The 19,362-nt window shown below is 40.6% G+C and overlaps 1 protein-coding gene across 1 annotated transcript in view; it reads right to left on the bottom strand.

The window, feature by feature from the left end:
* CCDC158 (coiled-coil domain containing 158) overlaps positions 1-19,362 on the bottom strand; it is a 46,064-nt gene that overhangs the window by 8,668 nt on the left and 18,034 nt on the right. The window contains exons 11-20 of the mRNA XM_069976201.1: positions 18,163-18,360; positions 16,558-17,031; positions 15,744-15,933; positions 14,727-14,879; positions 14,148-14,260; positions 11,226-11,384; positions 10,126-10,218; positions 7,182-7,322; positions 3,415-3,536; positions 585-646 (exon numbers count right to left, since the gene is read on the bottom strand). Of these exons, the coding sequence (XP_069832302.1) occupies positions 585-646; positions 3,415-3,536; positions 7,182-7,322; positions 10,126-10,218; positions 11,226-11,384; positions 14,148-14,260; positions 14,727-14,879; positions 15,744-15,933; positions 16,558-17,031; positions 18,163-18,360 (1,705 nt within the window). The remainder of the gene's footprint in view (positions 1-584; positions 647-3,414; positions 3,537-7,181; positions 7,323-10,125; positions 10,219-11,225; positions 11,385-14,147; positions 14,261-14,726; positions 14,880-15,743; positions 15,934-16,557; positions 17,032-18,162; positions 18,361-19,362) is intronic.

Raw genomic sequence — 19,362 nt, 5'->3', positions numbered from 1 at the left:
ACAGGCCCTGATCCCGCCAGATTAAATAAGAGGCGTGTGCCCCTTAGTAAATGCAACAGAGTGAATGGAAACCGTTGTACGAGTAACTCCCCTAAAAGTGACCCTATTTTGGAAACTACACCTCTCAAACAATTTGAATAGGGGTGTAATGAGCATTTAGACCCCACAGGTGTTGAGTAAAGTTTTTAGCATTAGACCGTAAAAATTTGAATTAATTTTTTTTTCTAATAATATTTACATTGAGCTCAAAATACTGATTTCCACAAAAAACAGAGCATTATATGCAACCTAATATTTGTATTGCAATTTCTCCTGTGTACAGCCGTACCCCATATATGACCATATATTGCTGTTTAGGTACACAACAGGGCTCAAAAGGGAAGGAGTACCATTTTGAATACATATTTTGCTAGACTGGTTTTAGGCACAATGTTGCTGTAAACAAAACAACTATGGCATTGATTGGCGTCTCATTCACTCTTGTAACAAATCCAATAAACACACAAAAAGATATTAGATACTTGGGCAGCGCTAGATAATTGTAGTATGTACAGTACTTCCAGAGACTGTATTTCAAAACTCACCGGTATGTGACAAGGCGTTGCCTTTATCTTCCCGTTCTGCCGTGTGCAATTTTATTGGTTCCCTGAAAACAGATAATTCAGAATCATGGTAGACATCTTAGACAATATATTAAATACGTTAAATAATAAGAAAGAATAAGTTAGGGTATGTTCACATTGCGTTTTTGCTTTTCATTTAATGGATCTGTTTTTAAATGTTTTGTTTTAACGTCAAGAAAAATGTGGTCAACTGCTGTTAGGAACCATCAGCTAACAGGTAGAGAGACAGGGACAAGTGAGCCCTAAACTGGCACCCAGACCTCTATCCCTACCTTCTTACCACAGTCTACTCTAAATAGCAGGGAGTAATGATGCACGATGCACCAAAATACAGATACTAGTATCCTACTATACCTGACCTCCCTTATCTGTTCGCAGCAGTCTTGGCCTGCCGCACCCCCCTAGCAGGTTGCAGCAGTCACGGCCTGCTGGACCCCCTCCTGGCAAGTCCCAGCAGTCACGACTAGTGGCAATCTAGCAGATCGCCGCTTGTTTACAGTATTGATCAGGCTATCATCAGCCTGTGTAATAAGACCCTTATAGGGAGCCTAGAGATGGGGCCAGAGCTGATAGGTCCGGGTTCCTAGCTCCAAACAAAAACTCCTGAGCAGAGAAACTCTGACTGGCAGCATAGTTGTCAGTCATTGGACAGAGACACAGCTGAAATAAGGAAGCTGACTGGCTGGAATATCTGTCAGTCACAGAGACAACCAAAGCAAAAGAAAGATTGACTCTGAAGTTGCCAGAAGAACTCAGCGGATGTGTCAGATGAAACCAATAGACAAATTAGGACTGAGTTCAGACTGAGCCAAGACAAACACAAATAAACACAGATCATGGCCAAACGTGCAGGCTTGGTCATACCCTGCGCCACAGTCTGAACAGGTACATTCATTAAAAAAAAACCTGTGTTTTTGTGTACGGTTAAAAACAAAAAAAAAAAGTTCATTTTCAATTCATTTTTTGAATAACGTAAGTCAATGGAAGACTGATCCTTATGGAGGGCATACAACTGCATCAATTTTTGCATCCATTGTTTTCCATAAAACGGATACATTAAACAGACTGCAAAAACACAGGGTGAATCTAGCCTTATCCACCAATGGAGGAGAAACATTTTCAGCATGTAAACCAATAATTATCAGTTTGGACTATCAAACGTGTTTGGCTATGTTCACATATAGTATTTCCGTCAGTCATTTTTAAACCAAAAGTGGAATTGACAGGGAAAATTGTAATGGAAAGATTTGCACAGCTTCTGTTTTATCAACCCAATCTTGGCTTAGGTTGAAAAAAGACTGACAGAAATACTATGTGTGAACATAGTCTTTCAATGCTAAACCTGATTAGTCCTATTCCATTAACCCCCTCCCACCGCTGGGCAGTAAATTAATGTCACTGCAGCTTATGCCTGATGCTGCAGCGATTCTAATTCACGCCGCAGGGTGACACAGGCACAGGAGCTGTGCCTGTGTCATTTGCAGCAGGTCATGGCTATCAGTGATAACCGGAGACCCGCCGCAACTCTCAGCACCGGTGCCGGTTAACCCTATAGACCGCAGCATCTTTAGGGCTTCTGACAGAGGATTCTCCCTCGCAGTGAAGTCCCAATGGTAGCCATGGAAACTGGAAGCCTCAGTGCACGCGCATGTTATGGGTAGGTGCAATAAGTTCTAAAATGTTATAATGGCCATTTGGTTTTTGCAGCCTATGTGTTTATTGGAACTAAGGCAGTACTAGAGCATTACGAGATTTAATTAAAGCAATATATATATATATATATATATTCCCATATAGAAAAACTATTGTGGTTAATATACTTCATTGCAGACACTTGTTTTATATCTGTTTTTACTGTGGTCATACTTTTTAACTTCATTTAGTATTGAAAAGGTTTTTATATATTGATACCGATTATATATTATAAAAATTACTTGTATTTTCATGAACTAAGCCCATTGCCCATTTTTTCCTTCTATTGTATATAATTTTAGTTTGGGTAGTTTCAAATGATAGAGTGACATCTGGCGGTGTAGGTTGGTACTACAACCCATATTTTTAGATCATTTTATTTCACATCTATCACAAACCAGTGTGTGTAATATCCCCATAATGCAGTAGTGTAGAGAATCAGGGCTGCTGTCAGAGGTCTGTGTTGTCACATGACCACAATGGGGAATGGGTGTGTGTTCAGCATGGACCAATCTGGAAATGAGAATCACAGAGCTGTGCAGGAGGACAGTGACAGAAACTTTTCTATACAGTAGTGTTTGTATAGCTGAGTGTAAGTGCAGGCACATTATAGCAGGAATGGAGAGGATGGGGAACACAAGGGCAGACAGAGACTGCAGGGAGCACGAAGGATTGAGCAGGGCAGATGTGGGCATATAAATGCAGCTCTTTCTTTGTCCAAGGAGAATGGGGTTACATCTATGAAGAGATTACTTACACAGTCCTGTCCCCTGAAGCCTGCCCCAGCCTGAAGTGGATCAGCTATGATATGGAAGGTGAGGGAGACTTCCTCGCCAGAGTACAGTGCTATAGACCACGCTATGCAGACCATGTCCCTCCCCCACTCCCCCTCCCGACCAGTACAGGGAGCTCTTAAACCAAAGCAATGCTCTTAAAATAAGTTACAATTTTGAAAAACTGTGAGCTCTTCTTGCAAAACGCTCTCTCGCTCTCTCTCTCTCTCTCTCTCTATATATATATATATATGAAAATCCTGTGAATTTGTCTGAGGCTCTAAGTATACCTTTAAATATGATCTGTAAGAAGGAATGTCTCTTACTTTGAAACATGGTCTGACGCAGTGTTCACGTCTTTTCTCAGGTTTAAAGCTGCTCCGTCTTTAAAGGGAGGTAAACTGTCAGGAAGATGTACGATATCCTCTAATCTCTTTAACAGGTTGTCCTTAACAGATGGCAGAAACATTAAAGCATTAAGTGATCTGGTAAATCTGACAACGTGAGAGCTCAGCATAACAAGGTAACACAGTGTAAACAAAACAGAATGTAACAACTGAAAAAACTTAGATATTTTATAATTCTGTGACCACAAATTAAAGTGCACCCCACCCAGAATATATGCTGGGAAATTTACCATAGAAATGTATCAGTAAATCACATCATAGAGTCTGTAAGGGTACTATTACACCAAGCAATTTTCTGACGACTAACGATTAATGATAAACGATCTTAAATGATCGCTAAGGCAAACGACCCAAAATCATTCGCCCAAGTACACGAAACGATGATTGTTATTTATGATCGTTCTTGCGGTCGTTTAGTCGTCGCTATTGCTTCCGTTTCAGCTGTGAATTTTTATTCCACCGAATGATGTGCGAACGATGTGCGAACGATGAGCGAACGATCAAACAATAAAAATAGGTCCGGATCCTATTAAACGATCAACGATTTCTCGTTGGTCGTTTAATCGTTGCCTGCTATTACACAAAATGATTATCGTTCAAAACCGAACGATTTAACGATTTTTCGAACGATAATCGTTCCGTGTAATACCACCCTAAGCTTATACTCTTAAGAGTTTTTAATATTCCTGTTACCTGAGGTAAAAAGTGAAATGATGGGCCCCACCCCACCCCCTTTTTTCTTCACTGGAGTCATCTTAACTACAGTATCTTAAAGGGGTATTACGGTATCAAATACAATAAACTGCACTTCAAAAACAATCACTCCAAGATACATAACTTACTAATAGGGTGTTAGTGCTAATAGTATTGGCTACAGGATTTTGTGTAATTCACCCATGATAGGAAGTTGCAAATAGAAGAACAAATGTGTTTTGCTACAGCTCCTTGACTCCTTGCTCTCTGCGTCGACAACTCATCATCCTCTGATGCCACAAGAGGCTTGGCTGGATCTTATCTCTCACCCCCTTAGTGATGTCACTGTTTCTGACCAGCCTCTCCAGCTTATATCACTATTATAGATACAAAGTTACATATATATTTGAACATTGTAGAGTTAAGTGTGCTTGCAGCATGCTGCTGTTTGAAGAATGATGCCACAGAAACAGCAAACGGAGTGACAGCAGCAGGTGCTGCAACCTCACTAATTGTGCAACAATCAGTCAAATGAGATGTTCTCCAACAGCTTTGGGAAGCTGAAGGAAAGCAGTGCATTCTGGGAATTGTAGTACTGAGCAGCTGCTTGGTCAGGGAATACAACCAGGAAATTCAGAAATAGGACCCCAAAATATACATTATCTCTCCACACTCCCTGATGTCTTCCTGGTTTCCCCTTACTCCCTGCAACCACCGGTGCAACTTCAGAGCTAGTTTCTGAAGTGGCAGGCTGCTCAGCCAATCACTTACTGGGACGAGACCGTAGCAGCCAGTGATTGGCTGAGCAACCTGTCACTGAGCAACCTGTCACTGAGAGCGGTTCTGAAGGTGCATTGGTGGCTGTGGACAGCGGGAAGAATTGAAGAGAACGCCGGGGAGCATGGAGAGGTAATGTATGAACTTACTTTTTGAAGCAAGGGCTGCACAATAATCGAGCCATGTAATAGGCTCATATCTAACAGATCGACGCTCGTTTACTATAATGATCGTGCCGTCTAACACGGCCCTAAGATGTATTTGTGTTATCTGATATATGAATAGAGGAGCTGATTTTTGCCCATTCAAAATTCCAACAGTTTTGATATAATACTAAGTTTTTTAAGGTAGGCTCGCATCATGAATAGGAAAGAAATCCGGAAAGATTTCCTGATCCATAGGATAGTATTGGGCACAGACACCTTTTAGGACTTCAACTGAAGAGTGTCTGTTCTGGAAAATGGGTCAGAATTTTTTCAATTTTTTATTGTTTTCACAGACAAAAAAAAAAAAACTATTTTTTTTTACATATACCATTGCATAGTAGAAGCTTTGGCTTTTTAAATGTCATTATGTTACACATGGTCAAGAGTGACTTAATTCTTCTTGCCACGCTCCATGTCACATGTGGTGTGAGCTAGTCTTTGATAATCCTTTTTTACTTTCACATAAACCTGTTACTGTGACACATTTAAAGATTGTCATCTCTAGACAACTGTCAAAGCATTTAGAAAACAGAAATATTGAAATCGTAATAAAGTAGCTAAACAAACTATTTCAATGACAAAAACTCTAAATTTTAAAAAGGCTGCACTAACATATATTTACAATTTATATGTATAACTGGTAACCCATATATTTAGGGGCAATATTAGGTTGGTAGAAGGGTACTAAGATTAATTCCTAACTCAGTAAAGAAGACAAAGTTTCTGTCATGCTGCAGTTAAAGGGGTATTCCCATCACCTAAACTTTTGTTAGGTGATACCGAATGCAAAAGAAAGCAATTTTGCAAATGCTTCCAAATTTAGAAGTTTGGCCCCTTGGTGTCCCTGTAGAGTTAATGCCCAGGTTCCTCTTAGCTATAAGAGAGGTGGTTGGGTTGAAATGCACTCGAGTGATTGAGACCTCGGGGAACAGAAAGTATACTTTTACTCCCTCTCCCTCTGGGCTTACATAGGTTTGCCAGGCTTGGATTGTCTCTGGAGACATGTGCATGAACATCTTAAAATAACGTAATGAACAATAATCTGACGACCGCTGCGAACAGTGACCATTATTCAATACATTGTGTGAACTGACGACCGTTGTTACCATGGACTTCAATGGGAAATAATGAAAATGACGGCCATTATTTTAAATAAAATTGGCGGCCGTGTCAGGAACTGTCCAGAGCAGCAGCAAAGCCCCACAGAAAACCTCTCCTGCTCAGGACAGTTCCTGACTCGGCCAGAGATGTCAGCAGAGAGCACTGTGTCTGAATGTAAATAAACAACACTTCCTGCAGGATATAAAGTAGATTATAAGTATGGGAAGACTTGAGATTTTTTAAATAGAAGTAAATTACAAATCTATATAAGTTTCTGACACCAGTTGATTTAAAGGAAAAAAAAAAATTCTGGACGTGTGGCTAGTGTGTGAACGTGACAATATAGTGAACATGCTCATTATTTCCTACCTTTTTTTGTAAAATATGGCCATTTTTTTCACCTGTGGTATTTAGGTTTTAATTTACTGTGTGTGAACAAAGCCACATTGAAATTAACTAGTATAAGTCCTTTTCTAATTCTGTAATAAATTCAGGGGTTTTTATGCTTCTATTTGTTACATATAAAACAACATACAGGATATCTCACTGGCACATTATCACAAAAAGGCTATGTTCATGCAATGTCATTTTATGCAAAATAATGGCCGTTGTTTTTAAAAATAAGATGTTATTTTACAATGATGGCCATCTATAATGCACATGAACATCAAACAACAGCCCTTATTTTGCATAAAAAGACTTCAGGTATGTTCTTCCTACTGATTATCTTTGTAAATTAATGCCATCAAGCAGTTAAAACAACAATTTTGAAGTTACTATTATCTATTACAAAAGATTGACAAGAATATCAGTCTACCACACCACTAATACCACAGCGCCACCTAGGGTACATTTTGTCAAGTTGTCTACCATTATCTACCAATTCATAATTTCAATACACAAACTTACCTCTTTTATATCTATGGCATCATAGGAATATATCTGCTTCTTGTATTCTGAGTGAGAAAGGTCTGTAGAATAAGACGCAGGCATTGTATTCCTTAGATGCAGTGATCTGACAGATAAATCAGAGGCTGGCCCTTTGAGCTCCTAAAAAGTAGGAAACAGTTTCCTCAAGTTCATAGAATTAAACGGGTTAAATGGATGTGATCAAAAGGGCAAACATTTCGCTATTTTACCTATAATTTAGGTCATCCTAAAATAAGTATTCTTTATGATACTAGGGCATTGGAAGATCTCTCTGGGTTTGCTGCTAAGTTGGTGTGCAAAAGTTGAGTTAAATTGGAATAATTTGTGTTAAGTGTGATTGTGTGGACCTGGAATGGCTCAGTGTAGTTTAAAATATGATTTATTTTATGTACATTGCAGTAGCAGATAGCAGTGATAAAACTGACACAATTTCAAAGGAAACTGACAGCATTGTCCGTTTGCATTTTGGCTCTAAAAACTGAATTTTGCCCATCAGTTTGTCCATTCAGTCAGCATCAGTTTGCATCAGTCAGCATCCATTTGCAAATCAGTTTTTTTATTCTTTAGTTTCTAACTTCTTTTGCGCAAGCTCAGTAAAAAAAAAAAAACTGATGAAAACTGTTAGAGTATGTTCACACTGAGTAAAATAGGCGGAATTCCGTGTGGCAATTCTCTGCGGCGGAATTCCGCCTGCCTCAGTGTGTCATAGCATCTCTATTGGGGAACGCTTGCTTCTCCGCTGCCGCTGCTCTCTTCTTGGAGCGGAGAGCCGCGGCAGCGGAGGAGGGCACGCTCTCCCATAGACGGGCTATAACATACTGAGGCAGGCGGAAGTCCGCGGCGGAGAATTCCTTTGCGGAATTCCTCCTATTTTACTCAGTCTGAACATACCCTTAAGTTGCAAATGGATGTAAACAGAAATACCTTCTGTTTAGATCCGTCCTCATTGACTATAATGCAAAAAAAAAATGGAAGTGCACTTCCCATTCGTGTTCCATTTTTTCAAACGGAGAAAAAACTCGGGCAACGTGCTCTTAGGTACCCAGCTCTTGCCAGCTGACTGACGCGTGAGACGGGGAAAGTCAGGGACATCTCAGGTCTGGGACCGGGTGCTTGGTCTGTGGTGCTGCTTTGTCTTAGATGAATGTAGCGCCCGGAATGAACGGCCACTACTTTCATCAGGCATAGTGGCACTGCGGACCGAGCATCCAGTGCCAGACGTCTTAAAGGAGCAGGGCAGTATCCTGAACAAGATAGGAACTAGCCTCAGTCGGACAAAGCAACAGTATACAAGGTCTACGTATCCTACTGCGCAGTGCAGGTAACTGGAAAGACTTGGACACCTAGCTACACCCAGATAACCACGGCTGGGGCATCAGGCTACCCAACTGGGATGGGTTCTACGCTACCAGACGGTAGAAGTGAGTATGAGTATCACTTCACTCAATATATCTTTCAAGGTTCCTGCAGAGCACAAGGCTACATTGAGTTAGGGCTCCTCTGGCAAACTCCTCTCCTCTACTCTCTACTCTCAACTCTACAAGAACTGCTGCAACTCTTCTCAAGCACCTACCTCCAGCACTTTGGTCAAGCACTAAAGTCTGTGTCAATGTCAGGGTTGGGACAGAAGACACTAGAAAAGTGCTGCCCTGGCGCCCACCCAGCTGTCCCTGCCTGCTTGCCTCGACTGCCCTAGGCGACAGCGGACAACTTGGTGGCAATCCCTAACTTAAAAACACAAAAACAAAGAACACACAAACAAACACAGAAAAGGGAGGGTCAGAGGTCCCAGTCAGAAAACAGCCGGTCAGCGAAGTACAAAAACAGGATCCAAATCTAATAACCAAACTCACAGTCAGAACAATTTCTAGGTCAAGGAAACTCTCACAAGTGAGGCTCTATCGCAGGCTAAGTACTGGGATAGGGTATGATACTTATAGGGGCTGGGCTCCTAATCCCAGGATAACAGGACTATCTGATTGGCAGTGTTAACTGTCAATCTCCCTTTAATTACACAGCTGTGCCGCTCAGCCAGAGAGGCATGGAGGCCCTGGCTGCAGCAGATAACTAGAAAGAGCCGACACGCCCCTCAGCAACCTGGCCTGCCACTAGGGACACCGCTGGCACGCCCTCAGCAGCTGGCCAGGCTGGTCGCCAGGGACGCTGTCAACACTGTCAGAGCAGAGCGTGCAGCTCGGCCGCTGACAGTCAAGATTTATTAAACAGTGTACTGTAACCTGCAAAGTTCTACAGAAAAGTTGTTATATTTTTATACTAACGCACAGGACTCTGTCATCTTCTGTCTGCAATTATACACACACCACTGCACACCTTAGGTTATTTTTCCCCCCTTCTGTAGGTGGCGGTAACGACTGTCTGGGTGGGTCAGTTGACTGCTGTGACAAGAGCCAGAGGGACTCGCAGCAACCCAGCCGGCTACCGACCATTTAGAGAATACAGCCAGTTATACGAAACAAGCAGGTATCAACATCACACCTGTGTGCGGGACTAGCACTGGCGTCACAACAACTAACACTTCCGGCTGAGCTGACAAACACCAGTACCTACATCCCATCTGGCCAGCGTACACCACATGAGACAGAACCCCAACCCCAACCCACTTGTTTACTGAGTTACTGTATCATACAGGATTACTTAATCCCTCAATGTATACTGTTAACCAGGCCCTGAAATGCTGAAAGGGAGGAGGGGGGGCGTGGGGTTTAGGGCCTGGTACACAGTATACATGAAGGCGGGAAGGGAATCCTTTAAATTATAGTACCCCAGTATACAGGGAAGGGAGAGGGAGCGTCAGCGTACAAAGTGCCTAGGGCAGCACAAACTCTAAATATAGGTCTGATTGTAGTATGTGATTTATTCTATGAAAAAGAATATGACATTATAGTAATGAATGATTACTTGCCTGTAGGTCTAGTGTATGCTGTAACCTCAGACGCATTGTTTCTTGCTCCAAGAGTTGGTTTACTGCTTGACATTCAGACAACTGTAACAAAGTCTGCACAAATGCAGAGTCACCAGTCAGTCTAAATGAATGCTTCATCCTCATATCTAGTTATCTATTAAAGTAACATATTTATTACAGTATATGCACTTCAAAGGAAACTTAGTAAAAGCTGGAATAAGCATAAAATTAAAGGCAAAAAAAAGAACTTGCCTGTAAATCTATTGTCAGTATCATGTGAATGATGTATGTGATGTCATTGCTGCAAACGCCTAGTGAGGAACACTGGAGTGTGACAAAAGGACTAAAATGGCACAGGAGGTCGATTTTCAGTTGCCTTAAAGGGGCAATCTGGCAGTAGAAAACTTTTTTTATATTGATGTCCTATTAGAAAACATTAAATGTTATGATTACCTCTCTGTACTTTCTAATGTTCTGCGGCAGCATCTCTAGCGTCCACTACTGACTGCAGCCTCCACCAGTTCTGAGAAGGACTTTTTTCAGCAGTGACAGCCCATTCAATCAACCAGTGACTGAGACGGGAAAGCACCACGGCCAGGGATTTGCTGAGCGAGCTGTCATGGTTGAGACCATCTCGGAAGTGGGGGGCCTGCAATTAGCGGGGGATACTGAAGGGCAGCCTGGAGAGGTAAGAATAAGATATTTGTTATGCTTTCAGGACAGCAACTCATAAAATGTTTTTTACTGCCAGAGTACCCCTTTAAGTGTTTCTTCTTTTAGCCAGTTTTCTAAAAATTCTGGTCAACCCCTTTGAAGTCAACTACATCTTTAGGTGCGGCTAGGTTGCTTTATTTTTCCATTGCATATAGAAAAAGATTTTTGTTGTGCTATAGTGTAGATTACTGTAGCACAAGTATTGTTACAGTATGTGTAAATGCATTATGGTTGCATAGAGTCACAGAATTTACAGTAGGTGTCTTATTTTTCAATCTCCCTATATCAATCTGCTTTAGAGTAGAGGTTTACAAGGGAGGGGATTTTTTTTTTAACATCATGGTAAAAGGATTGGGAATCATTAGCATACGTGAAAAATATTTTACCTTTTCCAAGGCAGCTTTTGTTCTTGATACATTCCCTTTAAGAGTATTGTTCTCACTCTTCAGGGTCTCAACAGCTCCAGAAAGTTTGTGCCTTTCAGACGCTTCATAAGCACACTCCTGCATTAACTTTTTTTTCTCCACTTTTAAAATATGTTTATCCTAGACAAACATAATATCAAGAGGTACTAAGGATCATGTATTAAAAGCATTTTCTGTATGATATTCAGATTTTCATCTTTATGTGGGCTGTATGATTTTCTTACAGTTGGAAGTCCAACATAATAACATAAATATATATATATATATATATATATATATATATACACACACGTGCGTGTTGCAATCATAGCTAAAGTATTTAGTTGACATCCTTTAACCCTTTAAGGACGGAGCCAGTTTTTATTTTTGTGCTTTAGTTTTTTCCTCCACTTGTTTAAAAGGCCATAGCACTTGCATTTTTTCACCTACAGACAAAATGCGCCCTTATTTTTTGCGCCACTAATTGTGCTTTGCAATAGCAGGCTTAATTTTTGTATAAAGAATGCTGTGAAACCAGAAAAAATTTAAATGCATGGAAAAAATTGAAAAAAAAAGGGGGGGTTTTATTTGGAGGTTTTTGTTTTTACACTGGGGTAAAACTGACTTGTTATATATCTTCCTCAAGTCGTTATGATTACAACGATATGTTACATGTATAACTTTTATTTTATCTGATGGCTTTTAAAAAATTCAAACCATTGTTAACAAATAAATGTTCCTTAAAATCGCTCTATTACCAGGCTTATAGCGTTTTTATCCTTTGGTCTATGGGGCTGTAGGAGGTGTCATTTTTTGCGCCATGATATGTACTGTCTATCGGTACCTTACATGCGTATATGCGACTTTTTGATCACTTTTTATTACAATTATTCTGGATTTGATGCGACAAAAAATGCGCAATTTTGCACTTTGGCGGGGGTTTTTTTGCGCTCACACCATTTGCCATGCGAGATCAGCAATGTGATAATTTAATAGTTTGTGCGATTAAGCATGTGGCGATACCAAACATGTTTGTTTATTTATATTTATAAAATGGGAAAAGGGGGGTGATTCAGACTTTTATTAGGGGAGGGGATTTTTTATTAATGAAAACACTTTTTTTTTTATTTATACTTTAACTTTTATAAAACTTTAAAAAAATTTAAACCTTTTTAATTAAAATTGCTCTACTCCTATCCTAATAATGCTTTTATTGTTTGGTCTATTGGGCTGTGTGTGGTGTCTTTTTTGGCAGCACGATCTGTTCTTTCTTTTGGCACCTTGATTGCGCACATGCGACTTTTTGATCCCTTTTCATGACATTTTTCCTGGATTTGATGTAAATAAAAATGCACAATTTTCCCCTTCAGTGAGTTATTGCGCTTACACCTTTTACCAAGCGAGATCAAGAATGCGATAATTTCATAGTTCGGGTTATTACGCACGCGGTGATACCAAATGTGATTATTTTTTTAATAATTATTTTTATAAAATGGGAAAAGGGGGGTGATTCAAACTTTTAATAGGGGAGGGGATTATTTATTAATAAACACTTAGAAGCCTCCTAGGGGACTTCTATATACAGAGAACTGATCTCCCATTGAGATCAATGCTGTGTACATAATAGAGCAATGATCCATCAGATCATTGCTCTATTATACTGGTCTGCTGCAGACCAGTTACATGGATTGCTGAGCCGGGATCAGCGTCATTCCGACGCTGAGCCCCGGCTGACTCAGTGCAAGTGATCTCCACTCCGCAATTGCATCGCGGGGGGGTGATCCCCCACTAGACACCAGGGAAAGCAGGCACAGATACTATTCAAATGCAGCTGTCAGCTTTGACAGCTGCATTTGAATAGTTTTTTAGCCAGCCACGGCGATTGGCTGCAGCGGCTAATGCGCACCGTCCCTTGCTGCACATAGCAACCGGGGACCACAAGCTGCAGAGGAAATAAGATATTGCCAGTCTAGAGGAGAATGCTGGCAAAAGCGGAATATCATTTAAAGAGGCACTATTGTAATTTTTTTTTTTTAAGAAATCAACTGGGGTTGTAATAACAAGCAATTTTGCAATATACTCATTTTACTTGTTAGTTTTCTGAATTTAAATCAATGTTATACATCCGGACAAACTGTGCTCCATGTTCCCTCTGTGCCGATATTTGGTCTTTTCTCTGTTTAAAAAGAGAGTCCAAACACAGGAAGTCCCAGTCCTTTTTTCGCTCACACAAGAATAGACACCTGTTCCTCATGCAGGTTGTATATACACTGAGGGTAATTAACTTAGTCTTCTTATATTATTAACTTTTACTAATTCTATTATCAGCTCAGCAGCTTACCAGGAGACAATGCTCTTTGTTATGTAACAATTCAGTCAATATAATGTCACTGTGAGGTTGCAGAGGTTTTGGTGCTCTGTGACAGGAGAGCTGACCATACAATGTGAGCACCCCCAGGATTCTCTGCTACTAATTATGGCTATATGTATAAAATTAATTGAAACATAGGAAACTTGAAATAAAGAGTATATTGCAAAATATTTTGCAATCACAACCTTTGTTGATTTCTTTAAAAATATTTTTTGTGATAGCACCTCTTTAAGTATAATTTTTTGATGCACTTGTGCCATTTTTAAGTTGCTTGCAGACTGATAAATAAGCACTATTCAGCTTCAACATTTAGAACAGTTATGTAATCTTCCTAAAATGCACATAATCAAAATCTTGGCACTATCAGAATAAGGCTAGAGCCACATGACCTTTCCCGGTAGCGGGACCACAAATCACCTGCCACCTAACTAGTCAGGGAATCGCTGTCTAGCCCCAGCCCAAATTCTGCAATTAATATATGTAGGTTGTGGGATTAACCCTTTTTAATTCAAGTACTGTATACATTTTCTTACCTTTGTAGCATTGACCAAGGTTTCTTCCAAGAAATGTACTCTGCTTTGTAACATATCCATCTGTTTCCGCTTTGCAGTGATTTTCTTTTGCATTCTTGTTGCAATTCTCACAGCTGCAAGTACACATAAAACATAAACTGATCTACCCTTATTAATTGACAGTTAGCACCAAACCTAGCTCTTTACTTATGACACCACATAGGCTATATCTAACTTTGCAACTGATTATTTCCCTTTGCATCTACAAGTAAAATATAAAACAAAGGTGAAATCTGCCCCTATGCAGACCTAGGGGTCTCAATTCCTACACACTACAAACATCTACTCTGTGTAGTCTTTATCTGTCGTCATGCATTACTTTCCTGCTTGTGGTTAAACTACTCAGAAACACCATGTAAAAATGACGGTCGTCACTGTGCTAATAATATGTCCATTATTTCCAACATAACGGACATTATTTGTGCAATGTTGGATGTTATGAAAGACGGGCAACATTTTTACATAGTGTGAACCTAGCCTAGAGGTGTAAGGTGGCAGTTTATTTGAATGGAAAGACTAGTTCTACAAAAAGGTTCTTACCATGACCATCACAATCTTCCATGGTATTAAGGGTGTTTTTTGTTTGTTCCAATTCAGCAACTGCTGCTTTCAGTTGCATTTTGAGTAGAGTAGTTGTGTCCTCCTTATCTCCTGCCTGATTCTCATATTGTCTTTTCAAAGCTTCATAATCCTCTGTTCAAAAAAAAAAGTTTTTTTTTTTTTTATGCTTTGGCATAGCAAACATTACACAAGATGGTACAGCCACTCCCTTGCCTTAGAGGTCTGTTCCTGCATGTATGGCATGTGACCACTGGTGCCAGTAACTGGCTGCAGTGTCTTTTCAGCAATATGAGACGTCATTGCAGCAGGCACGGAGTGGTAACAGAATTGCAAAGCAGTACCTTTTTTTCCATAAAGGATTATTCATGGACTAGCGACTATTAAACAAAAATAGCAAACACAATCGACTCCTGCTGCTGGTGCAGTCCTCCATCTTTCATACACACATCTTATGGTGCGTTTACACAGGCAGATTTATCTGACAGATTTTGGAAGCCAAAGCCAGGAATGGATTTGAAAAGAGGAAAAATCCCAGTCTTTCCTTTATGACCTGTTCCCTGTTTATAGTCTGTTCTTGGTTTTGGCTTCAAAGATCTGTCAGATAAATCTGCCTGTGTAAATGCACCATTATGTTTCGTTTATACGGAATGATTATCGGGCGAATTTTCGCGATAACGATCAAATTCAAACGATAATCGTACGTGTAAACGTGGCAAACAATCGAAAAATCGTTCATTTTGATCTTTTAACATGTTCATAAATCGTCGTTCGCAAAAAATTCGCCGATCGTTCCGCGTAAACAGTCGTTCACTGATTTAACCTATGTGTGAGATAGGCTTAACCAATCGCAAAACGATCGCAAAACGAATTTCCTGTACAATATATCGTTCCATCTAAACGCTGATCGTTATTAAAAAAAAATTGTTACTTCGAAATCGTTAATCGTACAATCGGGCCAATAATCGCCTCGTGTAAACTTAGCATTACATTACATACCTGCCAAATCAGCAAGATCACGTTGTGTTTTCTTCAGCTTAGTCGTAATTTCTTCTCTTTCTTTTTTCATCTTCTTGACAGCCAGGACATTCTTAGCATTCATATTGACGTGCTTACTTTTTTCAAGCTCTAGTCCTGTACATAAGTCTTCTAGTTCCGCTATTCTTTTTTCCTTTTTCTCAGCGAACACCTATGGGTGAAACGTTGTTACAAACAAAATAAAGTTTACTATCAGTGCTAGTGATTTCCATATTCCGTCAGTACCCTTAGTGTTAAACCCAATGCATAACCTAATCTAGTCCTAAGAAGCATAATATATGGCTTGCTGGGAACAAATGAAGATGTAAATAGCAATTCTGAAGCATCTCTTCCTAATGCTCTGTGGTGTGCTGTTCCATTATTTTTACTAGATTTTAGTCTTCTGCAGGCTTATCAAAAGTTTTGATCGGTGGTGGTCTAAATGTTCAGACCAGGACCCATCAGGAGAACAAGCTGGGAGATGTCAATGGCGCATGCCGCATGTTCACTCCCGACTCCCCACATAGACTTGGTTAGCCACTGTGTGTGGACTTCTCCTGGCTCATTCTCATGATAGGTAAGGGTCTGAACACTCAGACTACGACCAATTAAAACTTTTGGTGCTCTTTAAAAAAAAAATCTAGTGTTTGTGTGCTCCAGGTTCGCTCATCTGTAATAGTTATCACTCTGGCTAGAAATAAAAGAATGAAAGAGTTCTATAGGATTTTCCACAATGTCCCATAAAAACCCTGTTAGCAGCAGTGAAGTTTACCAACACTTACCGTTAAAGACTTACCGTTAAATTCTGTATTTCAGATTTTTTAACAACTACTTCATCTAAGAGCTGAGATTTCTCTGCCTCCATGACATCCACTTTATGATTTAGCTGTCCAATAATCAAAGCCATAGCTTCTATTTGGCCTCGGAGAGTTACTATCATATTATCCTTTTCTACTAAAAGAAGCTTTATTGTATCAGTGTCTTTTTGTATCTCTATAAGTTTCTCATTGTCTGCTTTCATTTGCTGGACTTCACGTTTCTTGGACTCGGCATATAAATGCAGTTTCTTCAGCTCATCAACAACACACTGTAATGACTTATCCTTTTCAGCAAGAAGAGATCTTGTTTCTTGTAATGTTTTCTCGGCATGGTCCAAACACTGGCTTTTGGTTGCCAGTTCATGTAAAGTTTTCTGCATGGCATCTTTTATGGACTCCAGCTGGGAAGATGTATAATTCAAGCTTGCTGATTTTTCCTGGATAGTCCTTAGCTTTCAAGATACCACAAAAAAAAAGTTAATCCCTATTGCACAGATTTTACTGCTTTTAGGGATACTATTAAAGCATAAGCACTAGAAATGATCACAACTCGTCTATGCTTGAGTTCGATTGTTTGGCATTTGATTACCGGTGGCTTAAGAAGCTAAATGTACAGTAGCCCTATTGCTGCCTGGAAAACATAGATACAGCCATAGACCATAGGCTAAAGGTTGTATCCATGTTTTCCAGGACTCCCTAGGGCGAAATCCAACTTCTTCACCTACCAGGAGTCAAATGCTGAACGGTCAGAGCATGCTTGAGTTGCGCTCTTCTCTATTAAGCACATCTTTTACAATTACTAGTATAAAAAAAAAAAAAAACTTTTTTTTTTTTTTTCAAATGTTTTAAAAATAATTTTACATGGATTGTCCCATGATTCTAATATAAATTTAGGGCTCATTTATATGCCCGTATTTTTTTTGTCCAAAATTGAGGATCCGCAAGTATGGACAAATTACGGTCCCATTGATTTTTATAAGGCCTGTTCACAGGTCCATAATTTTAGAGATCCAAGACTTGTCCATGATCCGTGCACTAACGAGTAAGAGAAATGTTGCATCTATTAATTGTTGGATAAGAAACAGAGAATATATTGCAAGAATTTGGAAAATAAAATGTGTTACCTTGATTTATTACTGTTGACAAGGAAATATAAAGGGTAAAGCGAGCCCTAAAGGACACTGCACCCAAAGTGTATATATATGGTGGTTCTTTAGAATAAATGACTAGTTTAGGCTACCCTAAAATAGGGCTACATAAACTTACTGGCAGAGCGCCTTTAATAAAGGTCTATTGAACACCACTGTCAATTGTATCCATGTTCTTGGCAGGCTCGCACTGGCCCACAGGGGAGCAGGGGGATACGCCGGTGGGCCCTACCCTCTGGTGGTTCCCTAAACAGGAGGTGGGCCTCCCTGTCTAACAGTTTCAGGGTGACATATAATCCTCAACACTGCTGCACATGCTTTTCATCTGTTAACACTATACAAAAGTTACAAAAAGTAACAGTTGTATAATTTGTTTTCTGTCAGGAATTATAAATAAACTAACATCATTCGGCAAGAAACTACACAATCCCAAACCTGTTGTTCTGCTTTCTTCAGGCTTTCTTCCTTCACCGTTTTCACTACTGCCTGAAGTCTCTCCACTTCTATCCTTCGCTCAATCAGCTCTCTTTGTAAGTTTTCATTAGTCAAACAGTTAACCATCTCCCGATCATGTAACTGTTTGTTATGCTCCTTCTCCAAGCTCAGCTGTTTTTCACATATCTTCAAGGCTTCCTACAAGTAGAATAACAATTTGCATTGCTATCAGTAAAACAGCTGTTGTTAGCCTATAGTCAGAATATATTTTATTATTAATAGAGATGGGAAAACCTCATTCGAACCTGGGCATGCGGCACTTGATTATCTGTGACTGAAGAAGATGGATGCCACCCTAAGGAGTTCTGGAAAACATGCTCCTCCCAGCTTCAAACATCAAACTATCCCGCCGCTGACTTGTTGCCCGGCCGGACTGACCAACTTGTTGCCCGGGTGCACTGACCCACTCACCGCTCGGCTGCACTGACCCACTCACCGCCCGGCCGCTGCTCTCTGCCTACATGCATGCCAGCCGGGGACACCGGGAAGCATCAGGAGCTCCATGTTCCCTGCGGGGTAGGGGAGGGCTGATGCTCCCGATGATTCCCGGTGTCCCCAGCCGGCATTCATGTAAGCAGAGAGCGGCGGCCGGGCGGTGAGTGGGTCAGTGCAGCCGGGCAACGAGTCGGTCAGTGCGGCTGGGCGGGCAACGAGTCGGTCAGTGCAGCCGGGCAACGAGTCGGTGGCGGGATAGTTTGACGTTTGAAGCTGGGAGGAGGAGGGGGAGCGGAGGAGGGGGCATGCTGAAGGCCTTGTGTGAGGAGCGGCGCGGCTGGCGGCAGGGGGTGCTGGTGATGGGGATAGCACAGGCACTACTCCCCCATCACCTGCTCATACTATGAGCAGATGATAGGAGGAGTAGTACAGTGTATATGTGGCAGCAGCACCAAACAGGGAGGGAGGGGGGAGGTAGATGCACAGGCACCTCTCTCCCTCCCTGCTCGATGCCCTCCAAATGTACTGATTGAATATATTTATGGATTACTTTGGGGAGCAAGGACACTTGCTCCACAAAGTATTCCATAAATGTATTCAATCAAAAACATACTGTACATTACATTTTTACATACACATCCATTGAATCCATAGACTGTCCAGCAGGGGACGCACTATATATAGAAGTCAATGGTACTCATTGAT

Source organism: Dendropsophus ebraccatus, chromosome 7, assembly GCF_027789765.1.
Source record: "Dendropsophus ebraccatus isolate aDenEbr1 chromosome 7, aDenEbr1.pat, whole genome shotgun sequence".
In the NCBI taxonomy this organism is placed as follows: Eukaryota; Metazoa; Chordata; class Amphibia; order Anura; family Hylidae; genus Dendropsophus; species Dendropsophus ebraccatus.
The sequence above is the reverse complement of the archived record's forward strand: the minus strand, read 5'-3'. Positions and strand labels throughout refer to the sequence as shown.